This window comes from Suillus clintonianus (genome assembly GCF_016758775.1).
Source record: "Suillus clintonianus strain FC179 chromosome Unknown DEU56scaffold_125, whole genome shotgun sequence".
NCBI classification, from domain to species: domain Eukaryota; kingdom Fungi; phylum Basidiomycota; class Agaricomycetes; order Boletales; family Suillaceae; genus Suillus; species Suillus clintonianus.
The window spans coordinates 46,804-72,106 of record NW_024539349.1 but is presented as its reverse complement, the minus strand read 5'-3'; the positions used below and the strand labels follow the sequence as shown (position 1 = coordinate 72,106).

At 48.7% G+C, this 25,303-nt stretch overlaps 5 protein-coding genes across 5 annotated transcripts; 2 read left to right on the top strand and 3 right to left on the bottom strand.

The window, feature by feature from the left end:
* Positions 1–678: 678 nt before the first annotated feature.
* Positions 679–7,076, top strand: DEU56DRAFT_927410 (uncharacterized protein; the record flags this gene model as incomplete). Its single annotated transcript, XM_041358611.1, has 13 exons — positions 679–961; positions 1,009–1,104; positions 1,174–1,262; positions 1,430–2,091; positions 2,149–2,598; positions 2,658–3,434; positions 3,496–4,061; positions 4,115–5,096; positions 5,156–6,128; positions 6,169–6,300; positions 6,361–6,387; positions 6,453–6,542; positions 6,762–7,076. 13 exons carry the CDS (start codon positions 679–681, stop codon positions 7,074–7,076), a joined length of 5,442 nt encoding a protein of 1,813 aa, XP_041202895.1.
* Positions 7,077–10,743: 3,667 nt separating this feature from the next.
* DEU56DRAFT_918167 (uncharacterized protein) lies at positions 10,744–11,234 on the bottom strand (the record flags this gene model as incomplete). Its single annotated transcript, XM_041358080.1, has 2 exons — positions 10,744–10,966; positions 11,023–11,234. The coding sequence occupies 2 exons, from the start codon at positions 11,232–11,234 to the stop codon at positions 10,744–10,746; spliced, it is 435 nt and encodes a 144-aa protein (XP_041202894.1).
* A 1,985-nt stretch (positions 11,235–13,219) lies between these two features.
* Positions 13,220–13,976, bottom strand: DEU56DRAFT_927406 (uncharacterized protein; the record flags this gene model as incomplete). Its single annotated transcript, XM_041358610.1, has 4 exons — positions 13,220–13,249; positions 13,316–13,412; positions 13,468–13,496; positions 13,680–13,976. 4 exons carry the CDS (start codon positions 13,974–13,976, stop codon positions 13,220–13,222), a joined length of 453 nt encoding a protein of 150 aa, XP_041202893.1.
* A 1,293-nt stretch (positions 13,977–15,269) lies between these two features.
* Positions 15,270–16,181, top strand: DEU56DRAFT_760656 (uncharacterized protein; the record flags this gene model as incomplete). The annotated part of the gene is made up of 2 exons (XM_041350449.1): positions 15,270–15,308; positions 15,363–16,181. The coding sequence occupies 2 exons, from the start codon at positions 15,270–15,272 to the stop codon at positions 16,179–16,181; spliced, it is 858 nt and encodes a 285-aa protein (XP_041202892.1).
* A 6,438-nt stretch (positions 16,182–22,619) lies between these two features.
* On the bottom strand, positions 22,620–24,641 carry DEU56DRAFT_918163 (uncharacterized protein; the record flags this gene model as incomplete). Its single annotated transcript, XM_041358079.1, has 5 exons — positions 22,620–22,897; positions 22,950–23,173; positions 23,227–23,568; positions 23,624–23,768; positions 23,819–24,641. The coding sequence occupies 5 exons, from the start codon at positions 24,639–24,641 to the stop codon at positions 22,620–22,622; spliced, it is 1,812 nt and encodes a 603-aa protein (XP_041202891.1).
* Between the last annotated feature and the right edge of the window lie 662 nt (positions 24,642–25,303).

Genomic DNA, 25,303 nt, shown 5'->3' with positions numbered 1-25,303 from the left:
GACGAGAATGACATGGTTTGTGGAATACTTGACATTGTACATATTTTCTGCAACCCTACATTCTTGTACACACAAATACCAAAGACTGTGTGGTAAGGCAATTAGCAGCCTCTAGCGTCTGCTCCCCCATTCCGATAAATGTAAAAAAAAAAACGGATCCAAACCAGCACAGCAAATATCATACAAAATACGAGATCCTCGGTTATATTCAAACATGTGATTTGGCTCGCCTGCGACGCAAAGTATGCTAGCCCGAACACATCGGACACAAAACTGGTATAGACAGGCGCCCTGCATTCTCCAAAACAAAAAAAAAGTTCACCGAGATCATGCGCCGCAGGGTCAACGGGGGACGGATCTACGGTACCGAGTCGGATTTAAAAAAAAAAGCAATAGAGACCTCCCATATTTGCTGATCTACCAACCTTTTGTGGCATGGTATGTTAATCATCAGCCATCGCTGGATCCGGTTGCCTTGGATCTCTGTCCGTCTCCATTCCACGGAAGTAATTGGCTAGCTTGTGCTAGGATTTTTTTTTCAGCTTGCCTTGCTCGCGTCGCAATACGCCCCTGCACGGCGAGCACTGTAAATTTGCCAGGAAATCGTATAAGACTGAGGATGAGGACGTCAGAAATTCAAAAAACATATCTCTTTGAAACAACTGCCAACCTACATTTATGTCTGATAACCCTCTTAAATGTCTATTGCCTGGCTGCGAAGGAACTCCCGAGTTCTTAGACAAGACCGCTGCTCGTAGGCATCGATACCGATACCATGCTGTACCAGTTCCCTTTGAAATTCAGGGCAGTCTGTACATCATCGCCCACTCCAATACACGTTATTCTTGCCCATTGCCTGGGTGTGGCCAAAGCTTCAAACAGCGAGACAGCATCGAACACCACATCGTCACGGATCACAATGACGGGACTGAGCTCAAAATCTTCGGTACCCCAGCGCCAGGTGAGCATACCAAGACAATTTGGCCATAAATATCTTATTCGTTCAAGCTCTGCCAGGAAACCCAATCCAAAAAGGTGCTGGCAATACCTCGGCAAAGGTGCTGGTGCCAGCCGCTACGTCCACTCAGGAGATTGCCTCCTCAGGTGAGAGACGTCTTTAAAATTCGAATTGAGGTATACTGATCAATGGCGTTCTCCTGCCAAAATATACAGGAACCCGATCTAATGTGAATTCTGGCAAGGCACATCTCATGCCCGGAGTCGACTACTTGAAGTCCAACGAGGTCCTCGACGCCCTTGGGGTTTGCCTTCACACCGAACTCAAAATTCTCATCTGCTGCTCCTGCCGGGTGGCATTGACATCCGAGATGGTTGCTGGTCACAGGATCAATCATCACTCGTCCTATAAGGCAAGTACATAACTTTTACATTATTATTCTAAATTTAAACGACCTTCCCTTGTCACCAGATACCCCCCGCGGATCTGCAGGCTGTCTTGGATTTTTGCTCAAAGTCCAAGGTGTATACAAAACCGCAGCATGTCAAATTACCCGCTGCTGGAGGACCGCCCGTTCAACTCCTTGGTGACCCAAGCGATGGTCTGGCCTGCAAAGCTTCGTCAGAATGCGAATATTGCGTAAGGGACTTGCAGACCATGCAAAGACACCGTCGAGAAAAACACGGTTCCACAGCTTTGGGGGAGGTCTGCCATAGACCTTGCAAGGTCCAACGTCTGTTCACAGGTGTAGGCGGCTCCTTTTTTGAAATCGGTCAGAAGATCTTGCCAGGAGCTAGGCCCAACCTGAAGGAGACCCTCAAGGCTACGTTCTTACCTGCAATCGATGTTCCCTTGGTCGTGCCGGCGGATACTGAACGAGAGCGAACCCCCCTTGTTAAATTTATGGGCTGGGATAAGTTTCAGAACGACGTCCGTATGAATCCTGCGCAGAGACGTGCTGCAGAACAAATCAAAAAGAAGCATACCGAGGAGGAGCACGGCGGTATTTTCCCCCGACTGGCCATAGCTATCCAGGACCATTTTGTGAGAGCCGCGACGATCTTAGATGGTCACCCTCAGAGGTTGAGTCTCGCAAAAATCTTGATTCACGGCGATGCCATTCCACGGGAAAGGTGAGTAGTTCGACCTTGCTTCCATAGCCCCTTTATTAACCTCCTCTGCGTATTCAGCAACTCGCATTGGAAGCCAATCTCCGCTGAAAACTCAGAATATGCAAATTTCATGCTCCAATTATTTCGAAACATCATCCGCATTCATCTCGGATTCGCCTTGGACTTCTCATTTTCACTCTCTGCATTGCAGACTCGTCGTCTCGAGGACCTTCTCACCGTTCTTAGGGACGAAGCAGCATCCCCCAGGAAGAGGATGATTGCCTACCATGATCTCGCTTGGTCATTTGTGAACACCGACCCATCCCTTTGCGCAACAGATCATTGGGGAAACCCTATTCAGCGAGCCATCTGGCTGAGAGCCCTCCGTGCTGATGGAAATTTCTGTGAAGCCAACATCCTTACCCCAGACCTGGCTAAAATTAAATACCTGTGCAACATGACCTCGCTCCTCGAGGCCCTCATGGACAAGGAGGATGAGACAGATTCCGTTCACGCCGACGACAATGAGTGAGTGTTTCTTCGACTTTTCCCTTCCTCACCAACTAATCCTGCATTGCCCTGGAAAGACGTGTAATGCAAATCCATCAGCAGGTTTTGCAACTGGGCCGTCCTCACACGTTCAACATCGTATACGAAATGCAGCAGTATGCATCAGCACTGGCCTTGAATCAAATGAAAGAGCCCAATGTATACGTCGATCCTGACGTCAAGTCGATCACCATCGGCACTCAAACCATGCAAATGGACAAACTTCGACAGGGCATCCAGGACCGCGTGAATGACCTGACTCTACGATACGCTGCCCTCACGAACGACAACATCATGTTGACGAGGATGCCAGACCATGTCAAGGATGATCTCACCAACACCAGGCGGGGTTATTCCTTCATGTCCGAGGAGCCATTTTACGAGAAGCGTCATTCTCTCTTCTTCTTCTTGGTGCAGTCTCACAACCTCGCTATGGTCGACAACGAAGGTAGGATAGCTTGGAACATTCCGGGGATCAAGGAATTCCTCAGACGCTCATTGCGAGTCTGGGAGCCTTTGTACCATTTGCTCTTCATAGTCACTCACATCTCCTGTCGAGGAACTCAGTTCGTCGACCATCAGATCACCAATGCCGACAGGCATCGTAATCTCTTCATGGGAGGCAAGGAGATGTTTGTGCTCACTGCCTACAGTAAGAAGACAGGCATCACAGATAGAGACTCGTGCACCCCTGGCTTCGTGCCAAAGGACATTGCTTTCTGGGTCCTCGAAATGCTGGGAGGTGGCTTACGAACCGCCGAAGCCATCCTGGCTGGGGTTGCATATGGGAAGGAGTCAGAGCATCTGTACAGAACGTGAGTGACCCCTCAACCTTTGGCATCAAACATCATTCTCATTGAATGTCCTTTATTTCAGGTATCTATGCGTGGCTGAAGGCCAGAGAATCACTGCTGCCAAGTTTTCAGACAGCATCCAACATTGGAATCTGGAATACTTCGACTGTCGTTGGGGATTGAGAGATTTCCGTCAAGGCGCGATAACAATGGGACGGGAATTCATAGCCGCAGACCATTCTTATGATGAAACTGACAACATCCTCTCCGAGTCTGCCGACCACTCCACTGCCATGGACCATAGCCACTACGCCGTAGTTCTAGGGGCAGTACCTCGACTTTCTAACAACAGCATGTGCAAGCACAGATGGTTGGGTGATCAGTGGCACAGCGTCCTAGGCCTCGGCCCTTTGCCACCTCCGGAACCCATTCGAACAAGCAGAAAGAGCATGTCCAACGGAACCACCCTGGAGTCCATTGGCGATTTGGTCAAGAAAACCACCTCCAGTGCCCTTCAATCATTCTTCGAGAACGACTTCTCGACCATGTTGAAGGATGTGGTCTCCGCTGCTCTTGCTCCACCTCCCAGACAGGCTGTGAACTGGGAGAAGAAGGACTCGGGCGAATTATTCGACAGCTGTCGTGCTGGTGAGTACCAGCTTCCATAGCATTTGAAAACGAATCTGACGTCCTATTTGCAGATCCGTCCGCCACCACTCGAGAGGGATCGCCAGCTCCGAGTGGCTACATCGAATGTGGAAACATGCTCTCCGACTCTCCCCTGCCAGCATCATCCATAGAAAGCTTGTCGCAGACTGAATCCATAGACGACTTTCTGCCTTCACCCGACATCATCATTCCGACCTATGGTTCTGCCACAGACTACAAGGGGAAGGGAAGGGCGTACGAGCCAGGCCAACCTCGACCGTCCAAGTCCAAACCTGCATCAGTCTTGTCGATTAGCAGTGCTGATAGTGCAAGCCATTCCAGATCCTCCAGTCTGTCCCCTGTAACGGACTACAAACGAAAGGCTGGGACTCGCAAACCTGGCCAATCCAAGCACCAGTCAGACCTGGGATCTCTCCCCAGTTCAGCTCCGGTTGCAGCTATATACCGGAGCCGCAAGCATACTCTGGAGCACGTCAGTGAGACCGAAGGAGAGCAAGAACCTCCTAAACGTCTGAAACGTCTTCGTCGACCTACTGCCTCACTGCCAAAGGAGAACGAGGACTGGGAAATCATGGACCCGACGACCGACGAAGACCTGTCGGATTTCATAGTGCCTGATAGCAGTCGAGCATCTTCGCCGCCGCCTGCTGTGGTGGAGATCAGAGAACAAATTCGAGACGCAATTCGATTCCTGAGGAAGGACCCCACTGCGAAGGAGAAGAGCAGAGAGCAGATGGATGCGCTGGTGGGAATCATGACGGAAACTCGTGATGTCCTCGTCGCCATGAAGACAGGGGGCGGCAAAAGCATGATGTGGATGGTTCCCTCAATCCTCGACGAGAATGCGAAATCCATCGTCGTCTGCCCATTCGTGGCATTGCTAGAAGAACAGTACAAGAAGACGGTTGCTGGTGGCTTGCGATGCCACAATTACTCTCAATCCAAGGAAGTACCGGACGATGTTCAGGTCCTTTTCATTCAGGTGGAGCATTGCTCGTCTACTGTTTTTGCTAAGTAAGAGGGCATATCTCACCTGCCCAAAGTTCAGTGATTGATTGATTGATACTCTACAGTCTCCTCGTGTCCCCCCTTGGGAATAAATTCACCAGGGCCTTCGTAGATGAATTTCATGATAATGTCAACTGCCATCCGGAACGAATAAAGGCATGGGGGGTTCTTGCCAGGCAATTCAGCGCCATGAGGATACTGATCTGCCTCCTGTCCGCTACTGCCCCTCCCCATCGGTTGTCGAGCTTCATCAAACCATTCGGTATGAAGGTGGACAACCTCGCCCAGTTCAGGTCTTCAACAAACCGTCCAGAAATTGGAATGCACGTCGTTCCGGTCCAGCCTATTATAGCACAGCAATCATTAGGTCGTCTGGTTTGTGCACTCAACGGACTCTTGGATGATGACGAACGTATCTTGGTATTCTTTTGCTCGCAAGTCGAGGCGGAGACCTTTGCAGTCCTGCACAAATGTGCAGTCTATCACAGCAACCTCTGGGCGAACGGAAATACCAAGGCCTACAACCTCGACCTCTGGGACAGAGGAGAATCAAAGGTGATGGCATGCACCACGGCTTTCGCACAGGGTATAGACAGATCCAAAGTTCGATTCGTGGTTATCTTCAAACCGGCATATGGGCTTGTAGTGAACAACCAAATGCTGGGTCGCGCAGGTCGTGATGGAAGGGAGTCCCATGTGTTTTTTGTCAGCGACGTTACTGGCATAGCATCCTTCAAAGGGTCCAAGAGGAATCAGGACGAATGCCTGCTGGAGTTGGACCGAGTGGTCCATGGTCCGGAGTGTCGCCGATACACCAATACGGTCTGCATGGATGGCGTCGATCTTGCAACTCGTTGCAATCAAGAACCTCGTGGCGTCCCTTGCGACATTTGCGATCCAGATAGCCCGATGCAGCAGTTCGCCATACAAGCCCTGTCGCAAGAACAAACATCCATCTCACACACTCCAGCTGTGCAGGCCCCACCTCCTGCATTTGTGCCAGCAAGCAGATTAGCACAAACCATGGAGAACGCCCCTGTGAGTTTTTCCCCATCCCATGATATCTCGTCGTATTGAGGCCATGTCACAGGAGGACGCTGAACCGGCCCAACCACTGTCGCAGGACAGCGATGCCCTGTATGGCATGGACTCACAGATAACCTCGTCTCAAGCTCTCGTGCTTGACGCCATTGAGGTCATTCACAAGCCCGTCAGTCAAATCCTCGATCCACACTCTGCTGATGCTGACCATTTATTTTACCTCGTACAGCGCGACAACATGAAAAACATCTTCATGGTATGCATTCCCCATCTTTTTCTTTTGTCCAACATTACTCACAGCATTTAAAGTCCTGCTCGCAGCCTTCTGCGTCATCCTCTTCAAGACTCCAGCTGCCACCCCCCTCATCACTTCCCAGTGATTCCCGTACCTTTGCATCCAGGGCGGAACAGGTAAATCAAGCAGCCATGAGTCGTCTGGCACGAACCTCCCGCCTGAACAGATATATGGAGGCATTGAGAGATCACTGCCCCTTTCACTTTGGAAGAAGAGGACTCCGAGTCTTAGAAGCCAGCCATGCTGCCTGCGAGGAAATGAGCGAAGTGCCCATGTCGGAGTACTACCAGTTCAAACGAGCATTCTCATTTGCTCCCTTCACTTATTGCTTTCAGTGCTGCTTACCCCAGTCAAGAAACCACAACGGCGAGGAACCAGCTTGTCATGCTGGGTTGCTCTACAAGAAAGGGGTGACTTGCCCATTCTCTGGATTCATCTTCAAGACCGTCTTCTGTTTCTGGTCCAGAGAGGAGTTCAGACGTCACTTGATTCAGGATGTCAGCCAAGGGGCCCAGCTCTCGACATTGACCGACTTCATTGCATGGGCAGTCCAAGAACATGCTGAAGAAGGTAAATACAATAATTGTGTCGAGGCTTTCCTCTGGTTCTGCAGCGAGGTGGAGAAAGCAAAGCCTGACTTTTTCATGTGATGGATGAATTTCTGCGGACGAGGCGAGTCTCCCATTTTTAATTCGAGAATCCTATGTCTCATCCGAGTGTACCACAATTATTTCTAGGCAAGAAGAACCGGCATTCAATCATACCCTGCATAGTAGTTAGTTCCGTCGTCTCATGCACATAATCTCACATGTACAACAATATGTCTACAAAGTCAGTACAATGATTCTGGTCGTCTTCCTCTGCCTGTCTTGCAAATCAAGGAATTATGACAAAGGGAGGGGAAAGACTATTGGGTACAGAGGGAAGATCCAACAAGTTGCCTGCGTCGTGAAAGCTGGAACATTATTTCAATTTGAACTCAAGAAACCAGATATCTGGAGATCACATCAATTCGCTTGGTTCTTGTGGTCTCAGGTCCCCATACCAGATAGATCATCGAAGATAGGTGAAGACGAGTCTAAATAAGTGCAGGTGAGCTAAGATAAACTCAGAGAAGTTCTTGAAAGTGCAGGTGGGTACAAACAAGCCAAGGGAGGGGAAAGGAAGTTCAGGCAAGTCCAGAGAAGAGAGGTAAACTCAGGAGATCAGCATGAACAAGTGAAAAGGAGTCTAGACAAGTATAAATCAGCACAGGCGAGCCCAGATCAATGCGGAGGGGTTCATAAAAGCAAAATTAAGTACGAGAGAGTCCAAATGAGTCAAAGAGAGGGAAAACGAGTTCAGGAAAGTCCAGAGGAGTGAATTCAAAATGGGAAGATCAGCATGGACAAGCAAATACAAGTCCAGAAGAGTCAAAGTGAGTTCGAGTGAGCCCAGAGGAATGTGAAGAGGCTCATATAAGCGAAAATAAGTGTGGGCGAGTCTGAAGGAGTGAAGGAGAGGGGGGGACGAGTTCAGCGAAGTTTAAAAAAGCGAAAACAAGCTCCGTGGATCAGCCAAGACGGGTGAAGACGAGTGTAAACGAGTACAGATGAACCCAGAAAAATGTAGAGAACTTCATGAAAGTGAACATGAATACAGGCGAGTTCAAACAAGTCGAGGAGAGGAGAAAAATGAGGGTCAGGAAAGTCCGAAGGAGAGAAAACAAGTAACAAGCCAAGGAGATCTCAGATCATTGTCGGCAAGTACAGTGGATACGACCATATTCTGTTCAAGACAGGGGGACACTCACAGATAGTCATCCCCACAGGGAAGTGGATGCAAAAATAGCGGAGTGGCAGGGACGTCCCTGCTTTGGGGGGTGGTTTCAAAAATAGAGCAGCAGGGACGTCCCTGCTGGGGGGGTGGGTTCAAAAATAGAGGAGCAGGGACGTCCCTGCCAGTGAGTGGATGGGAAAAAAGAGAAGCAGGGACGGAGGAATTGTTACATACGCCCGTCCCTGCTGGAAAACACAGAGGAGCAGGGACGTCCCTGCTGGGGGAGTGGGTGGGAAAATTACGTCAGCAGGGACGTCCCTGCCGCGAGGGGGATGGGAAAAAAAGGAAGCAGGGACGGAGGGACTGTGACGTAAGGTCGGGACGAGTCGAAACGTCGAAAATGGCAGATGGGAAAGAGAAGCAGGGACTGTGAGGTAACGGCTAACCATAAGAGGAAGGAGCAGGGACGGGGACTACCGGGGGGGCGCGGCCGGGGAAACATATAGATAGGTGAGGCGACAGTGGTCGCAATTCATGTTCTTCATCACCCACATCAACTCCACGATGGACGCCGGCAATCATGCATCGGAAGCTGTTCGAATTCTGGATGAGCAGCGTGGCTCTATGTCGGTCCCACAGTTCCACTCCAAACTTCAGCCGAAGAAGAAACAGGCGCAAACGACTGCTGCTAGCACCGACACGTCGCCCGCGTGAGAGGGCGAGCCATGGTTCTGCCCTCGAACTCAAGCCAATCTTCCGGTGTCTGCTCTCCGTGTCCTGCATTTTTTTTAACGAAGCTCTCGTTGGATGAATCTGGAAGGGTACTCAAGCTATCCCCTACCTACTGCCTCTCTAATGCGTTCCTCGTTTAATAATCATTTTCTGCCTGCAGCTACCATAGTGTCCATGTAATTGGTGTACCTACCCATCTATCTAATGACAGTCTAGTACGTGAAATAAAATCTCCTTCGCCAGCTTCACGTCTCAAGGCCTCGATGAGTTTGTGGAATGCGTGTGTCCAGAGCCAAATGATGGTGTTGCAATTGCCTGGGGGATCGAGGGAGATTCCCATGAGATTACGCATCATCTCAGCGAGTCTGGGCGTCGCCAAACGAATCAACAGTTGGCATCGCAGCGAAAACCAGAGACCTACCCTAGCTATAGGTGTCATGCCGAGGGTAAACATGCAGTCAAGTTGCTTTGAATTCAGAGTATGTGATCATGTTGCTCGATTATCATCAACCGACGGTCCTCCTTGAGAAGAATTAGATCGATATATGCGTCTGGACCTTCGTCAATTTCCTCTCCGACTCTTTCGCTGGAGCCTGGAGCACCAATCCAGATGCTGCTGCAACCATTTGGCGAGTATCTGCGATTCTGCAATGGTGATTTCAGGCTCAAGTTCTCGGGGAGGTTCCATCACAGGATTCCCAGAGGTTTTTGAACGAATCAAGGGACGTTGCAGGGCTGGACAGGATCACCTTCTTCAAGCTTCTTTTGCAGGTAGCGGCACCCATGCTGATCTTGGCGCAGTATGGGTATTTCGCTCTGAAGGTCTTCCGGGCGTGTTCCAGCGAAACAGTTCACTGCACAAAGCTGAGTAACAAATTAAATAGCTTGACAAAATCATATGACTATCCATGTCACCCCTCTTGTGCTTTAGGCCGTGTAAACCGTTAATTTTCAATCAGCAGCATTGCTACGACCGATACGCAGACCATGTCGCGTCCCATGGTGGTGACAGATGGCAGTCGAGCCGCTCGCACCATTGACACTCTTACCAGACCGGGTGCTCGAGTCGCGATCATATGAATTAAACCGACCGCTGTCCAGCTGACAGTTCGACCCATAAACGTCTTCGGCGCCGGATTGTTCGAACCCCATATAAACATTGTCGTACTGGCCAGATGCAGATGACGAGTTAGAGAGAGAAGGTTGTAACTCACTCTTCCCAGAGTGCTCGTATATCAGGTAACTACCTTGCTAAGAAAGTCGTCCGCTCAACGCCTGAGAACCAGGAGTAAGAGGAGTGCCCGGGGTTTGCAAAAGATGCCCGTTGCCACCATTCGCCATAGACGGCGGTGTGTGTAGCTGGCATTGAGCGCATCGGGCTCATGACAGGAAAGCCCCGCCTGGTTCTAGGTGCTTGGCCAGTTGAACCGAGAGACGCTTGCATATGTTGACCGGTGCGGTGAGTCACAGCTCCAGCGCCAATAATGGTAGTAGACATGTCAGTTGGCGAAGACGGTAGTGTCAAAGCGGTGTTGGTGACAGTGCGGCGATCGTTTGGAATTGCGTGGTTATGTCTGCGAGCGATGTCCGAGATCCAGAGCAGCAGGTGAGGTGTTAATCTTGCGGTTCGATGTCGGTTTACTTAAAGTAACATAAAATGCAGGTAGAGCACCCGAGTGGCACACGATGCAAACTTGTCCTCATCGGATGTTGGGAGATGCCTCATTGCGTCTAGGAACGATGAGACAGGCAAACAATATGTAGACTTCACCTAATATGCATTTCCTGGTCCAAAGGCTCGTTGAGCATCATTCCCACATTATACTACTAGCCTTCAGTGCGCTCCTCATACCCGTATCTCCCGCGAGGCAAGAGCGAATGTACTACGGCCCCGGGGCTAGGCGTCGCTCGATATTGACGCCCTCCGACGAAGTAGAGACCTTGCAAATGACCAGCAAGCTCCTCGTCGTGACTGCTACCTGAAGTGCGACGGCTGGCTGGCATTCCTTTAGCTCCAGCAGGTCGTGCGTAGTGACCATTCAATCCATGACTGGAACAAATGTCTGGGACCGATGAACGGAAGGCGCATAAGTGACCGATTTTTACTTATCCGCAACCGCAGAACCAACTGCTTTCTTAAGAGTCTCTACATCTACCGAAGAGTGAGAGAGAGCCGACCTAACAAGATTGTCGTCATTCAAAACGGCGTTCACTCTCGGAGGAGTGGTAGGTGCAGAGACCGCGAGATGGGCCAAGCTAGTCGGGTTATAAGGAATGCTAAGCAGTTCCTGGGCCTGCTGTTGTTCGAGCGCGCGCATTTCATACGAAATTCAGAGCGGCCATGCAAGAGGTGAAAGACAACGTTTTCCGCTGAAATAACCTTTGATGCTCGTGCTCCAATCGCTTTAACTTGACGCGCTTCGGGATGGAAGGTCAATTGAAAGGGACAATGAAGGAGGGCTATGAAGGAGACTCACAGCCGACATATCAGGCATATTAGTACCCAGTCTCGCAGCCTAGAAGACACAATAAGGTGCTGTGAAAAGTGAGACAGCGAAGGGATGAAAATTGGACTTACCTAGTCTGCGAGATCGAGGAAAGCAGGAGGTTTCTGATTTCTCCCGTCTGAGGACCGATTATCGGAGGAAGCATCAATACAAATAGCAAAAGGGTTGAAAGCTTTTCTTCCACAGGTGTGAATGACAGAAAACAGATCAAGGAACGCGAGAAGAGATTATAAAAATAAGCCTAGTTGCACGCAAAGATCCAATGTAAGTGGTAATGAAAGTACAGCACTTAGTAAATACCAACCTACAAGCCAATTATACGCCCGTCTATAGTGGATTGATGGTACAAAGCTACTTTCTGAAGCAAACGAGAGCAGGCGTGACTGGATGTTGATTAAATAATCGTGGGCCAGCGTCGTGATTGGCATGGTCCAAAGATGGAGCATTATAGATGCGCGATCCGTCCATCTGGAATCCTGGTATCGAGTCGTGCTCTTGGTATCCACTGTCACAGCAAGTATGGAGGACATCACGATGAGGCTCCCGTAGATTGTGAAGAGGGTCGTTGCGACGGTTGTAGATAACGATAACCTCATGTTGAGGTTCTCGTGGGTGGCGTACACCCTCGTTGGAGTCTCCCTGGATACCCCCATTGGAGGCTCGCTGGTTACCCTCACAAGCGTCGTGATGGACAGGGAGCTTATCATGAGATTGGTGTGGGGTATCTGGAGGGTGAGTTGCGGAGGTTGTAAGTGTACGATTCAAGACCAACCTTGGTGTGAATATGAGGGGAAGTTTTGGAGGAGTGGGAGGATGCGCTGGATGTATGAGAGTATGTGTTGGAGGGCCGAGGATGTACTGAGGGAATAGAGGTCAGCATCGTACAAAGATGATATCAGGATCAGCCACACGCCTTGAATACAACATCGACGACGTTTTTGTCCTTATCCATCACTAGTACTATCTTGCTTGTGTCGTTCGGGCGATCTTCAACAGTATCTCCCAGGTGGGCGTGTTCGATGCGCGGGAGAGGGTGGATGCGAGAGGATGCACTGGATATATGAGAGGGTGTGCTGCATGTATGAGAGGATGCGAGAGGGTGGTCTGACCTGTAAAAACGGGTGAGTGGATCATCTCTGGGACGTGTCAGTTGTTCGCCCGTGGCTTTCGCTGTGCATTCTCATGCGCCGCATTGAGTGTATCGGGCTCACTCTCGTGCAAGTTATCTGCCAATGGAGCTTGGTAGCCAGGTCATCGGCATTGTTATGATGAGGGTGTGATAACATTTAACTTTTCACTCGGAAAATGGTATTCGTACATCCGCGCAGCAAAAACGAGCCCTGTGCTTGTCAGACTCCAAATCGACCGTCTAGAGGATACCACCTTCAATGTGCTCACATAAACCAGCGACTATGTTCGCGTGCTAATTTCGAAATTCTTCCTCCAGCGGTCGAGGCCGAAAGCGTCATCGTTGCTTTAGATGGGGGTGGCGTCAAAAACTATGACTGTATTGAAGTGGAACGTGCCGCGCGCACAGACACTGGGCGTGACAGGCTGGGATACTTGCATCGGCATCTTTGGGCGAGGGAATGAGCATGTCAGAAGCGTTCGCTGTGGATAGTGGAATATGGCTGACAGTATACCGGAGCGGGAATGGAGACGGAATGTGTCGCACGAACGGTAAGCATGGCACAATGTGAGTGCGAGTTCCTGCAGGCTAAAAGAGGTGAAAAGGATATGACTAAATGACGAACTGCGGGCTTACTCGTCCGTGTTTTTCTTGCATATATCGTCTCTCAGTGTGATCTAATGGCTCGGTCTGCTGGCTATACAAATAACATGTGATCGATAAAGTGAGCAATGGTGATGAAAGAACTTCTGATGAGACTTACATGCGACTGCAAGTAGAAATTGTGAATTGCAGGATTGCAAATTCCCTGGTCGGCGACGAATCCTACAGGGCATTTCCCAGACTTATCCCATTCGTTCCTAGACATCCATTCAATAATCACGTGGATACAAAGGTGGTAACTCAGCAACATACCTATTCTTCGGGACGAATCGTGCATGGTGCTTTCAGTAAACGCAGTCGATGAGCGATAAAACCAAATGTATAGAATATATCGCAGACTCTCTGTTTGCCTACGACTATGAATTGGACCTTTGAAGTACTTGTTGCTCCAGATGTCATTGATCGCCCCTATTTGACACGATTAAACAAAGAACAAAGAAATGACCCTCGCTGGACTAACTCACCTGTGATGTCCCGATTTCCTCTTGACCAACGATGCTGTATTCCCCTTCGGAAAGGCCATCCCGGAAGAACATGAACCGAACAGGCGCGGCCCTCTTATACTCGCCGACTTCGTCGATCGCTCGCTCGTGATAATTGATATCGCGCGCACGTAGCAGATGGAACAAACTCCGTAAACCAGCGGCGCAACTCGTCATTTTTTCTTGACGTGGGTGCTGGACCAACACCATCTCCTCATACCGTGCAGCATACCCATAAACCGAATAGACGAGAGAAGCCACAGAGGGCTGGTCGGCCATGCCGGATGCAGGACGTATAGTAGAATAGGCGAAATAGTCGTACTAACACACAGGATAAAAGAACACAGTAAAGAAATAAAACAGTCCCAAGGGCATGTCAAAGACAAATCATGCCATGGAGGCACTGTCCCAAGTGAGTGCACGACGATCGACCATCCCTGTACACAACATACATCGCTTATGGATAAAGCGACTTGCGTTCTGGCCGATCGCGTTAGGATAGGATGACGTATGTAACAAAGGTGTACGTGAAAGACTGATCATCGGGCCTGAGGCCTGATTGTCCATTGTCCACGTAGAGGAGCGTCGACAGGTGTTGGTGGGTTAGCAAGATAATACGTGTTATACCGTACAAGTGTAGGGACTGTCACAAGCGAATTGCGAGTCACCAAAAATCACTGTGAAAAACGCACATGACTTCTAAACGAAGCAAATGATGTTCAAAGGTTGGCGGGCGAGTAACTGGTGTGTTGAAAACGACATTCGAACTTTCGATCACGTGACCTTCCCACGGCCCAGTGAAAATTCCCGCTACGTAAGTAGTGGGTCTTAGGGCCTCAACTTTCGATCGTTTTTGGCGGGGCATTGAATTTTCGTGTCCGGAAGTTAACCTAATCGAACTCCGGAATTCGGATAGAATTTTAAATTTTAGTCAACATCTCTATCGAATACCGATGAATGCCGCTTGTTCTCCCACCTCATGAACATTTGCGATGTCGAAGGGCAATCTGTCACTATCTCCCATAATTTGTCTAGGGAATCGTCTTCGGTCTCTCTGGATCTGTTGCATGGAACACGGCGATGATAGGAGAGCACTGTTTGTTTCACTTTGACTGTTGTTGACGGTCCGCAGGCTTGATGACCGACTTTCCTTTCGTTGTACGGCGTGGTCTCATCAGCAACATCGTGCTATAGGGTTGCGACTGGGTTGCTTATTATCATGATGCGATGGAAATTGATGTATTTGTGAGGTTCTTCGAGAACTATTTGTTGGTGGACATAATCTATTCAATGCTACAATGATGTTGGTGGATCAAGTGGCTCGATTACATGGGTGTGATGAACTTCAGTCTGTTACCGACGATTCAGACGCTCGTGATCGTGTGTTGTTCCATTAGCCCTGCAGGCGTGCTTGTTGAAACGCCCGTCGCTCGCAGTACAAAAAAAAGTAGCGGGCTCTGCCACGCACGTGGCCTTGTGCGACTTATCGACAAGAAACACGCCAATACGTAACGATATACGTCGAGGAAAATTGAGGCTGTCAATTTTATCGCTGCGTTTCGAGCTACGCACATGAAAAAGAGTCCAAAAGACGTCCGGAACGCATTGGCGGTGAGTGGCGCCGTGACACCAATGAGTACTACGCTGACCACGCAGTCCTTTCAGAACGGAGGGAGGATCGTCCATGATCATGTCAGCGGCAAGGGGACTGCGGAACGGGAAGAAAAGGACAACAGAAATGCCGGATCACACAAGGAAGTGAAGACACTGGACTCGTTGGCCATATCATCGAGCCATGAGCCGCCCAGTGACATTTCAGAGGTTTCGAGTGAGGAGCTTGAGTCAGTCTATACAAGTACAAAGCTCACTAAAACATTAGCAGCACGCGGAGAAGCTGTAGATGTGGTAGCGGGTGAATCAACAGCAACAACTAAACTGATGTTCCGCGCCACCACAGAAGGACCAGGACATGAAATCAGCCGAAACCTACTCAGCTGGATGATACAACGATTTCGCACACTCGTTGGCGTCCCGCTCGATGAGCCCCTCAACGGCCAACTTATCCAACAGTCACCGGATGAGTACGAAGACCTCACAGAGCATGACTACTTGGAGGCGCTCGGGATAGAAAGATTGTATGCTGCATTGCTGAATGCTCATGAGAGCCCCGGACACCTCATTCATCTCGCACATGCACTGGGGAGGGCCGCCAACGAGACAAACATGTTGTCTGATTCTAAGCCAGACACACCGGCCTTAGAACCCCTACCACCGACGATGTTGCCGCTTCCCGGGACCGTGACATCTGGTGATGACCTCGCAAATACTAAGGATATATTTCCTTACGTTATAGAATATCGCCGAGTTGATAATGTGGGTGCCACGAGTCACCGGTACAAACCTTTCAGCTCCATTGGATGGAAGGAGACGGACGACGAGGACGATGACGACGACGAATACATGCCCTACAACCTTGATCTTTAGAACGAGGCTACTGGGAATTAAGGGTCAAAATCCCCCACGGAGGACATGTACATTCATGGAGAAACGATCAGCAGTGATTTGGGATCCGGAGAAGTCGCAGACGATGAACATAATTGTGCGGACACTGACACGTCCAACATCTCCGCTGATGACATGGACACAGCGTGAGTCAGGGGATGCAGGCGATTTGCCCTGAATTGATGTAGTAGGCTGCCGCAGCATTAAACAAGCTTTTTTTATTTCACGTAAGGTCTTGGATACGATCTAGAAGCGTTGCTTGGTCTGGAACCGATAGGATGGTGGGACACATGAGGGGAATTCTGATGTGTCAGGTTCAAAGCGTGTGGGTGCAGCGTAAAACCAGGCGAAACCGACGTTATGTTAGGACTCATGTAAATGAATGGTATGGAAAGGACATATAGCTCTGTAGTGAACGACTGGAATGGAAAAACACAATGTCGGACAGTTTAGAATGCAACTGCGACGGAGGGAGATGGACAAAAGAGCGTAGGTAGAAGATTGAATCAGGGCCATGCGGTATAAGACTCAAAGCTGGCGACCTGGAGGAAGTAATACAGATCTAGTGGAAAGTGTAAACGATTGTGGGACACAGAGTGATTTCCTCTGTCAAGGAGACGATCGCGTTGGCTGCTGTACGACGCACGAGTGAGGATGGTTATAATGTTGAGCTGGAAGAATAAAACGTACGTTCTGTATGACTACGGAGAACTTTCTTTTTTCTGTGCTGTGACGCCGCGATGTCAACATCATTTGAGAGCACTGGATGCACTTCTGTGGTGATTATATCATGACGTGTACGAAGGACAATTCTACGAAGGGTTCTTCCAGTAAATCCACAGGCCCTCTGCACCATGGAAGGACGTGCAACAGCGGTGGGAACGTAAATTGTGTATCGATCACCGCAGTGTGGTTGTATTGCTTTGAATGCAACATGAGTGCGGGTACGACTGACGATGGCGGAAATCTGGCAGTAGAAGGTGCACGAATTTTTATATTTGCATGGTGAAGATGAATTACATCTTGGAGACCATCTGCACGGTGAAGATGATGTGCACGGTGTAGATAACACGTAGACCTGAACGCTGTCTCCAGGACCAATTTTACCGTCGCAAGATGGATGGTCGAAAGACTCGAACCTAAAGCTGCTTCCATGCGAAGCAATAGGTTGGTGTTTTATCCGATATACGGAAATAATGCTTTGTGATGGCATGGATGAGAAGGGACAGTATGAGTCAGGGTAGACAGAGAGAGTGCAGGACGCCAGCGGCGTCAAGATTCGACAGAACAAATGATAGTTATTTACAGGCAGGTCAAAACCGGAAATAGGGCTCATCAGAAAGACCAATATTCGGTAAGATAGATCTCGGAGGTAGAAGATCTGAACGAACCCGCATGGAACATTCAAATGGCTCATTAAAATCGGCATGAAAATAAAATAGGTCCGCATGCGATAGGAAGCCAGTAGTTTCATTGCCGGTTGGGGTTGAGCTGGGCACCGATTTTTTCTGCACCGGTTCATAATAAACATATAGGATACATGCCCTGACATTCGACAGCACGACGCCATTGGGCGTCCCGTGAAGTGCATAAATCCAACCAACGATTTATTTGACTCGTCGTGTATGCAATAATGATGTTGCCGTACCCACAGGGCAAGGATTGACTGCTGTGCAGCTGACCTGGCAAGAAGCTATCGTATTTCGCTCTCCGATGCAAATATATGATCGGGACGTCACGACTATGGTTCCAGCCCCATCGGGGATCCCGAAACATAATCTTCATTTTGAATATATAGAAAAATAAGAATTGATTGTACATAATGTCAGCCAGGAAGGAGACGAGTCCCCCTTGGTTTGTGTCGCGTCTGAGGACTCAGAAAACCTGTTCTATATACATCCTGCACATGTGTGGAATTGCAACAAGAGAAAAAAGAATGTAATTAAGCCTTTGAACGGCGTAAAACGAATGTGATTATGCCTTTGAACAGTTTAAATACGACTCTGGAATAAATAGGAAACTGTCCATAACAACGCTGCCGGACACCCAAGGAACACAGACGGCGAATATGTCGAATATGTTAAGATGCAGCATAAACCTGATATTAGGGTCCGTATATTTCGGGGGCACTGTTAGGGACAATACTGAGTATGGCGGGGGTGGTACTGCGGAGGGTGATGTCGTACCCTCCATAAACTTCCATCCCTGCCAGTGTGCCTGTCTCTGCATACCCTCTGATCGTGAGCTGTAATGGAAGAGCCTCTTGGGGATAGAGAGTGAAGGGCGGTTGAAGTGGGACTTGCTGGCATCGAGGAAGCCCAACGACAGGCTACAGCTCCCCAGAACCGATGTAACCAGGACAAGCGTGCAACACTAGTTGGAAAGTAGATTTTGTGCAAGCCTCCAGTAGGAATGACGCCACTTGCATTGACCCGGACTCCAAAGGCGATGTGCGTGGTGCTCCAACCATCGATACAGGCGATGGTGCCGCAGAAGGTTGGCGGGGAAAATGGAACCGATGATGACGAACGTGAGTGCTGGCAGACATGAATCCTATCGCCTATACCAAGCGTAGAATTCTCATCCACATTTATGAAACCGTGGAATATCCAGCTGATCACATAGTCTGACGAATGGGTGGTGTCAAGGAAGGTGGATGCTGCTATCATACTTGCTGAAGACCTTGATGTCTCAGGAAGCAGCACGCTTGATGGACACCTGGCAGGTTGCGAGAATGAGCTCGTATCGTTGGTGCACGCAGCTGGCATATTAACAGCGAGCGACCCGACGAGTTCGCATGCGGGTTTAATTTCCAAGGACTTTTAACGGAGAAGTCACCACAATATAAACATGCAAGACGGGCGAATCCGAAATTATTCACCGTGTGATGACAAACGTCAACTGAATCAACACCTGTCCTATAGGTAATATCAACTGAGATGGGACGAATGAATCGGGCCATGACTATGGTATGGAAGTAAGGCCTGGAAATGTAGGGGGAGGGGAGGGTCGATGTACATCACGAGGTACACGTTACGTAGATATTCTCGCAATCAGAAATTAGTGCTAAATCATGCGCATCGGTTCCGGCAAAGATCAGCTTTGCACATTTTTGGGCCCCAACCCGGTGGGACATCGATTTGTGATCTGTTTTTAATTCATGGGCATCGCTATGTCGTGTTATATGAATATATTAGGTCCGTAAGGACCTTTCACTTGATACATCTCTTGTCCAACTTTGCTCAACACCTGTGGCAAATATTTGATATTTGATATTTGAAAAACAGCCCGATCGTATTATAAATCGGCTCCTTGGTTTCGTTCACCTACCCGAAGTATCACCCTCAATTCTGCAAGTATCATGTGCTTTAGCCTTTATTTCGTGGGGTTGAAATTGTGGTGCGGTGGTTCAATTCCCCGACGTCCTACTTGGTGTGCTAACACATCACTTCAGTCAAACATCATTATTCATTCCCGCTGTACAAAGCCAAGGACGTGCCATTTCGCTGACTAACTACTGGAAATTTTGTGATCAAGCGCAGTGAAACTCAATGTTTCCTCGCCTGCTCGTTACTTCAATCGGTCAGCAGACCACGCAGACCACGGAAACCCTCACATACAAGGTGACCTGTAAATTCTATATATGTTCTTCAAGACGCTAACTCGAGCATCGTTCCTGCGAATAGAGCAACAGGTCGTGCGACCGGATCCAGAACACTTCAACTTAATGTGTCCCCGCCTGGTCATCATTAACCACACCGTTCATGGCCACTCTCAAGTCCAAGGTGACCCTTCATTAGATTTTTGGTTCTTTACAAAGCTAACACGACCATTATTCCTGTGCATAGAGTACGAAGCCCCGCGACCGGTCCCGGAACGCTTCGACTTAATGTGTCCGAGCCTGGCCATTACTCCGACCAGTCAGCAGACCACGCCGTCCATAGCCGCTCTCAACTCCGAGGTGACCCATACATTCAATATGTCGCATCGAGTCACTGAAAAAAAATCCTGAACGGTAATTGTCTACGTCGTTTGAAACTGTTTCAAATCTCATTTCAAAAGGCCAACCGCTTCAATAGGTGTGTGCACATGCGTACATGTTGGCACTTGCAGAACCTGACAGTCGACAACAATAATGCAGGTTTCAAGCACCGATATAGATGTGTCCGAGGGCCATGCACAAACCTTGTTCTCTCGGTTTATATCCACGTGATTTGCACAGTGCCATGTTATTAACCGTTATTCACAAGTTATTAACAGGTTTTTTATTAGCACGGTTGATAAAAATCGGGTTTTCACCCGTATTCTGGACGACGTGGTGGGACAATGGGATACGATTTTTGTGTCCACCATCATGGTTGTCAAAGTTGCAGAGATTTTGCTTTGAATATTGTATAAAAAATGAAGACAAATTTTGGACTAACCTTCAAATATCTGACATGTGTGCGGACATTTCTACCTTGGATATGTAATAAATATGGTTCAAAGTCGGAGAAGAGCTTCATGTGAACTTGAAAATTGATATATCATCCATCGCACTACATTAGAGCTACGGGGGTCTATAGGTAATTCATTTGCTGAGGTTAAGATAGCTACGCTCCCCGCTCCAGCTCTTCAAGGGCAAAAATCAAACGCTGCTTCTCCGAGGTCTCCCGATCCAACAAGTGCCTGTACTCGACGATGGCCTGCCTCTCGGACTCTAACTGCGCCTCAAGGTATTTTATATACATGTCGTCCTGGTCCAGTTTGGCCTGCTGGACCACCGTCTCGGCTTCTAGCTCGTTGATGAGCTCGTAGCTACGTTCGAGCGCCTGATGGTGTTCAACTTTGGTGTCGTGACGTGTCTGGTCATCATGACACAGCTCCTGCTGCAGCCACTCGATTGTCCCGTTCAATTGGTTGATTAAACACTTGGTCTTGCTATCAATCGAGCTGATATCTGACGAAGTGTCGTGGCAGCGGACACAGGAACAGGCATATGAATATTTGTCCTACATTCAATGTCAACTGATGTGTAATGGTGCGTGACCTCGACGTACCATGTGAAAACACGCATTGCCCTGTTCATCATACGTGCAATGCACGCGAGCGGAGACTCCTGAATCCTAGAAACGATGTCAACTGGCGTGCAAATGCACAGTGATCTAAACGCACCGTGCAAGAATTTGTACCTTCCTGCGTATCAATCCTCTGACGCTTTTCATCCTGGAAAGAGGCAGGGCTGTGATCTGCAGGGCGTTTGGGTGTGTCTTCAGACATCATGAATGATTGCGGTCAATAAATCTAAGTGAGCTGTTGAATATAGTAGATCTCTGAAGGCTAGGAGATGGGCTTTTGAAATGGCGAAGAGTAGCGACAGAGCGGGATAAATTAGTAAGCGTACTGAGTACTGTGGATGTTTTGACTGTGGAAAATGGATACTTATGCACCTAACGTCCGACTGAAAATGTTACTCATTATGTGTTGTTGTGTGGCTGCTACATAATTTAGTAATCAAAAATATCGCCACACACAAAGCGCTACCGCTTGTCCCGTTTCATAAATGGACAACCATTGTACTACAGACTGGAAGGAACGTTGGACATCGTGTAGCGTTGTCATAGCTTATAATTATGCCCATGATTGGGTTAAAAAAAAGCGTATCCGCTATGGTAATGCTTTATAATGTTGTTTTGCGATTGAACATCCACTCTGAGAATGCTGACTAGGCCTGTTCACAGTGTATCCACAAGCGCACTCTCAATCGATGTTGTCCAGCCGAAGACTGAGCCTCGGTTTACGTCAATGTAGATATTATGTCTGATGGTTTGAATAGTCACGGATGGAACGTCCATGATCATGATGCTTACCAATCGTGGCTTCGCATTTCTAACAAGTCTGCCTGGTGCCTGCGCCTTTCCTGCATACAGCACGATCATCCTATGGGTAATTAGTTATGTACACACTAACATAAAACCTATTTGTTGCGTAGTTCTATCCTGTTAGTGCTCGATGGACTTCAGTAAATTGGCGTGTTTCTGTCCCAAACAATGCTTGGCGGAGTTTGATATGAACAAAATCTTATTCGCTCATCGATGCCATCCACAGGTAGATTCATGCAATCCTGCAATTAGCAGCTCTACGATGATGACTAGTACCCAAAAACTGCAAGTCGCATTGAATTTGATTCGATACGGGAGTAGTGATAATTCGTAAATATATGGGTTATAGGCAGAGCTAGACGGGACCGGTGGCATCGTGATAATGACGACGCAATTAGGCACAAACTGTTGCTATGCATCTTGGCTTGTGAAGAAATTTGGGTGGGATGTGTGGTATCATGTACGTCGTTGTACTGAAAAAGATGAAACCGGAACGGAGTAGGGATTTAGTCCAATTCAATCAAATGTCTATCATAAATACAGATTCATCGCGGATCAATCACATGTCCAACACCCTGAACGGTTCCAACTCCCTCCATAACATTTCCCTATCCACCGTGTCACTAGCTAGGGTGTCATCGGCCTCTCTGAAGAGTTTCGTCGAGAGGCTGCCTATGTTCTTGATCCCAAGAGAGTTTGAAATAACCCTGCAGATATGTTCCGCGAGCGACGCAGTCTCCGAGGGCTGTATCTTGCGTTGTGCGGCGTCGATTGCGATATAATCCTGGCATTTGAGGACCATTAGACACAGGCTCAAGAGCGGCCGCCGATACAGAGCTGTAAGGGTATGTCCATAATCGAGCGAAGCTGGGATGGCAGAGCTGCTTACTTATTCTGGTGGACAGATGAGGGACAGAGATCGCAATTCTCCGCAATGTCTCCAGCGAGTACGAGTATGAATGGGTTTGGTTGGTCAGAAATTGGCCTTTCCTGTGATCCATATAACGGGCCCTCTCTGTATGGTGCATTGAGGCGAGGTTGACGAATGAAGCACCCGACGCAAAGGCGTCTATGGGCGTGTAAGCGCCATGAACCTGGCCAGGGGGCTGTATCCTGTATTCCAGTGAGCGATCAGTGTAATCTACGAGGATATAGACGGCCCATACACGAAATCTCCGGGACCCAGGTAGACAACTTCAGCATCCCACAATTTCCGCACTTCCTCCTTGTGGTTAAGATAATCGACCAGTTTCACCATCGCGCTTGAGTAGGCCGCACGACCACCCTTCTGGGATTTCAGCCGAAAAAACACCCAAAACTTCCCTCCTGACTCCATGCGAATGTACGTCGCAACACCATCGGCATCGTGATGGGCAAACGACACGAATCCAGCTTGATGGAGGAGGCACCAGGAGTGAGTGGTGAAGTTGTCTGGATGAATTGCCTCCTGAATCGGGCACTGTTGCGCTGTCTGACTCCAACCGAACCGCCGTCCGTGATCCAGATTTCTGACCAGTAACAAATGTCATGATTAGCGAGAAATTCAATGGAGGCGCTGCTTACCGCAATGGATCTGGGAGACATCCATGTACGTATGGGATGTCGAGAACACACTGTATTTTCGTCTCATCACTCATACCAGAGACCACGTCAGATATTGTACCACTCTGGTGAGGACGGGAGGAATCCGCGATACGAGTCTCAACATCTGGTAGGGTACATAGAATGAGGTTTACTACTACTGTCCAGGAGACTCACCATGAATCGATACAGGCATATCAGGATTGAATCCGAATTTGCGGTCCAGCCATTCTGTCGTTACCTTGGTAGGAGAATTTGTCGCATTTCCGCGGACGACAACGGGTTTGTTCATACGCAGGGCATTTTCGATCATCTCCACGATGTCCTCACGTTCCATGGCTGCAGCAGAGAAGTGTTGGATATGCTTTGATGACGTCCTGGACATTGGGAAGGATGCGAAGAACTTCACTACTTCAGCGTCCACCGACTGGCAAATATTAACTCCGTTCTTCATGATTGTGGGAAGGTTAGTCGTCCTTCCATCCTCCCATCGTACTGTCGCCGACTGAGCAGGGACTTTGCGTCCAAGTATTCTCACGGAAAGCTCCTGCGTGTCGGACGATGTGCTGTCCATCCGAATGTCCTTTGATGGCTTACTATGAGCCGTTGGCGCGGGAGCGAATGCGGGTTCTGCGGATTCGACATCTGATTCCTCGCTTTCGAACCGGACTAGCCTTGATACCCGATACTGAGATGTGCGTGGAGGAACCAATGCAGGTTCTTCGTCTTCGTCTTCGTGTCCATCACCCGCCATCTCCACATCCGTAGATGGATCACCCTGAGGTGGTGTGGCGGTGACCGTTGCCTGTCCATTACGGAGCTCACGATGTCTTGCACGTTCAAGTTTTTTTCTCTCCCTGTCCTTGCGCCTTAATTCATCCAACTTTTCCTGCGACAGCGATTCAAGCCATTTTCGCCGTCTAACTGTACCGGATTGGACATTGTCTGTCATACCGGCATTAACCTTGGCCTTCTTACTAGTCGTCGAGTGCGGAGCCATCTGCTCGTATATTGCAACATTCGTTTAGCGTATTGAATTGAGAAATTATCTACATTACCTTGGCGATCTCGTGTTTGGTAAGGTTTCGGACGAGTCGCTAAAGGATGTGGGTTTGAGATTAACTTAGGGCAAGTTCGACAGCTTAAGGCTACTTGATTTGTCATATACTCACACGCCACTAGTCGAATAAGATATTACACGATTTCAGTTCCAATTGGATGACTTCCCGTAGGCAAAAATAATGCAGTATAGAATATAATTTCACGCTTTAGGAAGGTGTGCCTGGGCGTGAGCGAATTACCGCAATGGTCTCAGCAGCTACTTACGTGATCCATCACCTTTCCATTGTTAATACTCATTTCCCCATCCTTGCCGAAATCATACTACTGGTCGTAAGTGACGTCCCGCACTGAGGTTTGACACATACATTAACCATTGTATTGTATTTTGTATGTATGCGTCTTGGTCAATGATCAGCGTCGATTATTAAATATATGTTGTGATGTCGGACGGGTAAATGTGACGGCTGTGAAATAATTACCAGCGAATATTCAATCATTCATTTTGTCTGCGTATAATGGATTGGGCCACACGTTTCGATGCAGCATCCAGCGAGCAGACTGTGATGTTGTTCTAACCAGTAACTAGTACTTTTCCCACAG